The sequence below is a fragment of the Nanorana parkeri genome, unplaced genomic scaffold (genome assembly GCF_000935625.1).
Source record: "Nanorana parkeri isolate BGI_ZX_2015 unplaced genomic scaffold, ASM93562v1 scaffold61, whole genome shotgun sequence".
In the NCBI taxonomy this organism is placed as follows: Eukaryota; Metazoa; Chordata; class Amphibia; order Anura; family Dicroglossidae; genus Nanorana; species Nanorana parkeri.
The window spans coordinates 1,105,404-1,108,850 of record NW_017306329.1 but is presented as its reverse complement, the minus strand read 5'-3'; the positions used below and the strand labels follow the sequence as shown (position 1 = coordinate 1,108,850).

General features: G+C 43.3%; 1 protein-coding gene across 1 annotated transcript in view; it reads right to left on the bottom strand.

Annotated features, from left to right (window-relative positions):
* LOC108804485 (phospholipid-transporting ATPase IC-like) overlaps positions 1-3,447 on the bottom strand; it is a 72,689-nt gene that overhangs the window by 27,330 nt on the left and 41,912 nt on the right. Inside the window, exons 9-10 of the mRNA XM_018576262.1 lie at positions 1,918-1,988; positions 794-876 (exon numbers count right to left, since the gene is read on the bottom strand). Coding sequence (XP_018431764.1) covers positions 794-876; positions 1,918-1,988 — 154 coding nt within the window. The remainder of the gene's footprint in view (positions 1-793; positions 877-1,917; positions 1,989-3,447) is intronic.

The following is a 3,447-nucleotide window of genomic DNA, read 5'->3' as shown; positions in this document are numbered from 1 at the left end:
TTTATATCCCCCCCCCCCCCCCCCAACCTTTCTATTGTGATTTGTGACTAATTTTTGCTTGTAAATGCCTTAGAGGAGTTCTGAAGTCCCAGCATATAATCTCCTGTTATAACATGAGCACTGTAATAGGAATACATACTAGAGTTGTGTTTGATAATACAATCAAAGCTTACATGAAAAAATCCCATTTATGTAGTGAGTGCTGCCTTACGTCTGCCCATCACTTCCAACAACTTCCTGGATTCCCAGTGTGCTTTGTGTCTCTTTCCCTGCTGCTTGATGTGATGCATTAAGTTCTCACGGCTACATATCCCATCATGCATTGCTTCCAGTAAGCAATGATGATGTTACATTGTGGGAAATTTAGACATTGCATTATAGTTCAGATGGCACGCTTAGTTAGAGTGGCGGACACAAGAAAGTTGCCTATTCACAGAGCTGAGTGAAATTGTGCAAGTGTATTGATGAACTCCATCCTATGGGCATCTTCAATAGTAATTTTACAAACTTACTTATTGAAACTAGGAGTGGGATAGAACTAATGGAAATTCAATATAGAAATAAAGATTTATTTTAAGTTTTTGACAATAAGCTTCCTTGCCTCCCCCTCCAGTACTCTTTAAGAAACACATTCACTCATAAACAGAGCAAGCAAAGTGTAAAGTGAAATAATCTTAGGCAGTCAGCCATATTTCACATTACTGACCCCCAAAAGATCTCCATTCCTATTCGCTGCAATAGGCTACTGCAGTTTGCCCTTTACTATGGACTTGTCTAGTCCCAGAAGACTTACCATCAAAATCAGCCAGCGATTTCTCCTCCTGCAGCAGCTTGTCAGTCACTTCAGGAGACATTCTGAACTTCAGATTTGTTTCTCTAGAACACATCAAAATTGTCTTATTTTACACTATGATCAACAGTGGATAGTTAGACAAAAATAAATTAACAAAATACAAAAAGGTGTATGAAAACAGTCTCAGGGCTGATGCACATGGGCAATATACTAAGGGTGGCCAAAGTCAGGCTAACTGGGTGCTATCTGATGGCCAGAAGAGAAGACTGGGTGAGAGCCATGCCACCTATGGCCCGGTATTGATTAATACTATGCGCCTTGAACTGTCATAAGCATTTATAGCTGCATACAGGGATCAGTCTGATGGTCTATGCGTAATAAGAACATTCCTTCTCTCATTGAGAAAAGGAAGGAAACGTTTAACCACATATGTGTTTTTCATCAACCAAGTGTGTTACGGGTCTTGGTGGATTCGAGAATAAGCAGAAGTCCTACCACCTGTCAATCTCTGCCTGTCTATAAGAAGCATAGCTTCATAGCATAGATTCCAAAATGCCAAAAAAGTAACGCAATCTCCCCCATTTTGTCTCCTCATTCGTCCGTTGCTAGCATCAGCACCTCACTGACCAATGAGATAAGCTTCAGTTCCTTAAGCTGTATGTCCACAATAGGGCACCTGAAAGGTTCCCTGAAGTTCTCGGCAAGGTGTGCACCAGGATATACTACCAACTTCAGGTGGCTACACTTCAGTTATGCAGTTTTGAAATATTGCACTTTCATGGAGCCCGGAAATATGGTAGCTGCCATTATTGACATTCCGTCAAAGAGGCAAGTTCCAAAACGGTCATCCATATCCCTCCTTAACCACTTTGTAAGTCATTGATATGGAACAAGCATGTATACAACACGTTAGGAGCTACACCTATGAAAACAATTCAGCAGTGGTGGCTTCCATATTTAAATCTCAAAAGGTTCCTTTTATCATTGGGATATTATAGAAATGATATCTGACAGAGCTGGGGGCAGCACAAGGAGACAGATACATCCCAGGTAGACAAACTATTCTCATACTGCATCTTCCTATGGATACATTACATTGGATGGCTCAGATAAAATAGTCATACCCATCCAGTTCTGCTGTCTCTACATAGCACAAGCTGTTTGGCTCGGAGGTGGACAGAAGCAGCACATCTGCCTATGGAAGAAAAAGACAAACAGATAAATATTTGATAGTATTTACAAAGTGATGGTTCAATGCTTAGGAGCGGATCCATAAACAGTCTGCTAACTTTAATCATCTGGGATCAACGTCTGACTCCTCCAAACCCATAAAAAAGAGACAACACTGGTCAGACAGGAAGAACAACCTTTAAATCTTGCTCAGAGTACACAGCCTACCTGCCGAGTGTGTCTAAAATATCTTCTACATTTCACATGCTTTGCTCAAGCCCCATAATCTCTGATGTTGTCTTCTGAATGAGCTTGAAACTGTTGCTATTGCTGACCTCATTCTGAAGATACTATTAGTCTGGCAGAAATGCTGATTCTTGGATTTTAACACATTTTGAGTCATTGACGTGCAACATGCAAGCAGATCTGCACGTTCAATCCAGATCAGCGACTCAAAAATAATTGGAGCCATGAGATCATCATGACAGCAAGACAACTAGCATTTTTAGAATGAGAAATTTAGCAAATGGGCAGCCTCGCTGTTTAGTTTAGGACCAGCGTCCTTTAAAAACACAAATCAAATGTCCCCTGGTCTTTGGCATCGCTTTCTCTTATTTTTTTTTGTAAATTCTTTATTTATTGAAGAAAGCATTTTTTCCCCGTATACAAACGGGTTTTTCAAAGGGGTGTCCAAATATGCAGAACATACATGTCATTACTAGCTCAATATAGACATCAATCATGGACAGAAAGGGAAAAGTTAAAGGGTGAAACAAATACGTAGCAATAGAAAGGCAAGTGTCGCGGCCTAGAACCTGATGATGACATGGGGGCGATGATTCGGGGCCCCCGCTGTCGGGTCTCGGTGCATGAAAGAGTCTAGGGTGATTACCCGGTCAGGAGCGGGGGAGCCGAGGCACACAGGTGGGTCAGGTCGTGGCATTACCACAGCGGTCTGTAGGAGAGTATGACAGTGGGGGAAAAGGGGGGGAGGGTAGATGGGGAGGAAAGAGGGGTTGTGGGGTCAGGAGGGGAATGGGGGGGGAGGGAATCCAGGGCGCTGGTTGGATTGGTGGGTCATGACCCAGAGTCCAGGCGTAGGGCATCATACTCTGGAGAGTGAAGAAATTCAATCCAGTAAAACCAGGACTTACCAAACTGGTCGGGTGTATTATGGAGCGAGCTGGTGAGGTCTTCCATGAGGTATATGTCATTTATCCTGTCTAACCATTGGATTATATTGGGCGGAGTGGGGTCTTTCCAGCGAGCCGGAATGCAAGCTCGGGCAGCATTAACTAGGTGGCGCACGACAGATCGTTTGTACGTCTTGGTCGGTATGTTATTATGATGTAGGAGGAAGAAGGCCAGGTCTCGAGGGACCGGGAGGTCAGTGAACTTTTGGGTGATGGTTCGGACTTGGTCCCAAAACGTGGTGAGCAAGGGGCATGACCAGAATATATGTAAAATGTCCGCAGAGGGGGCGC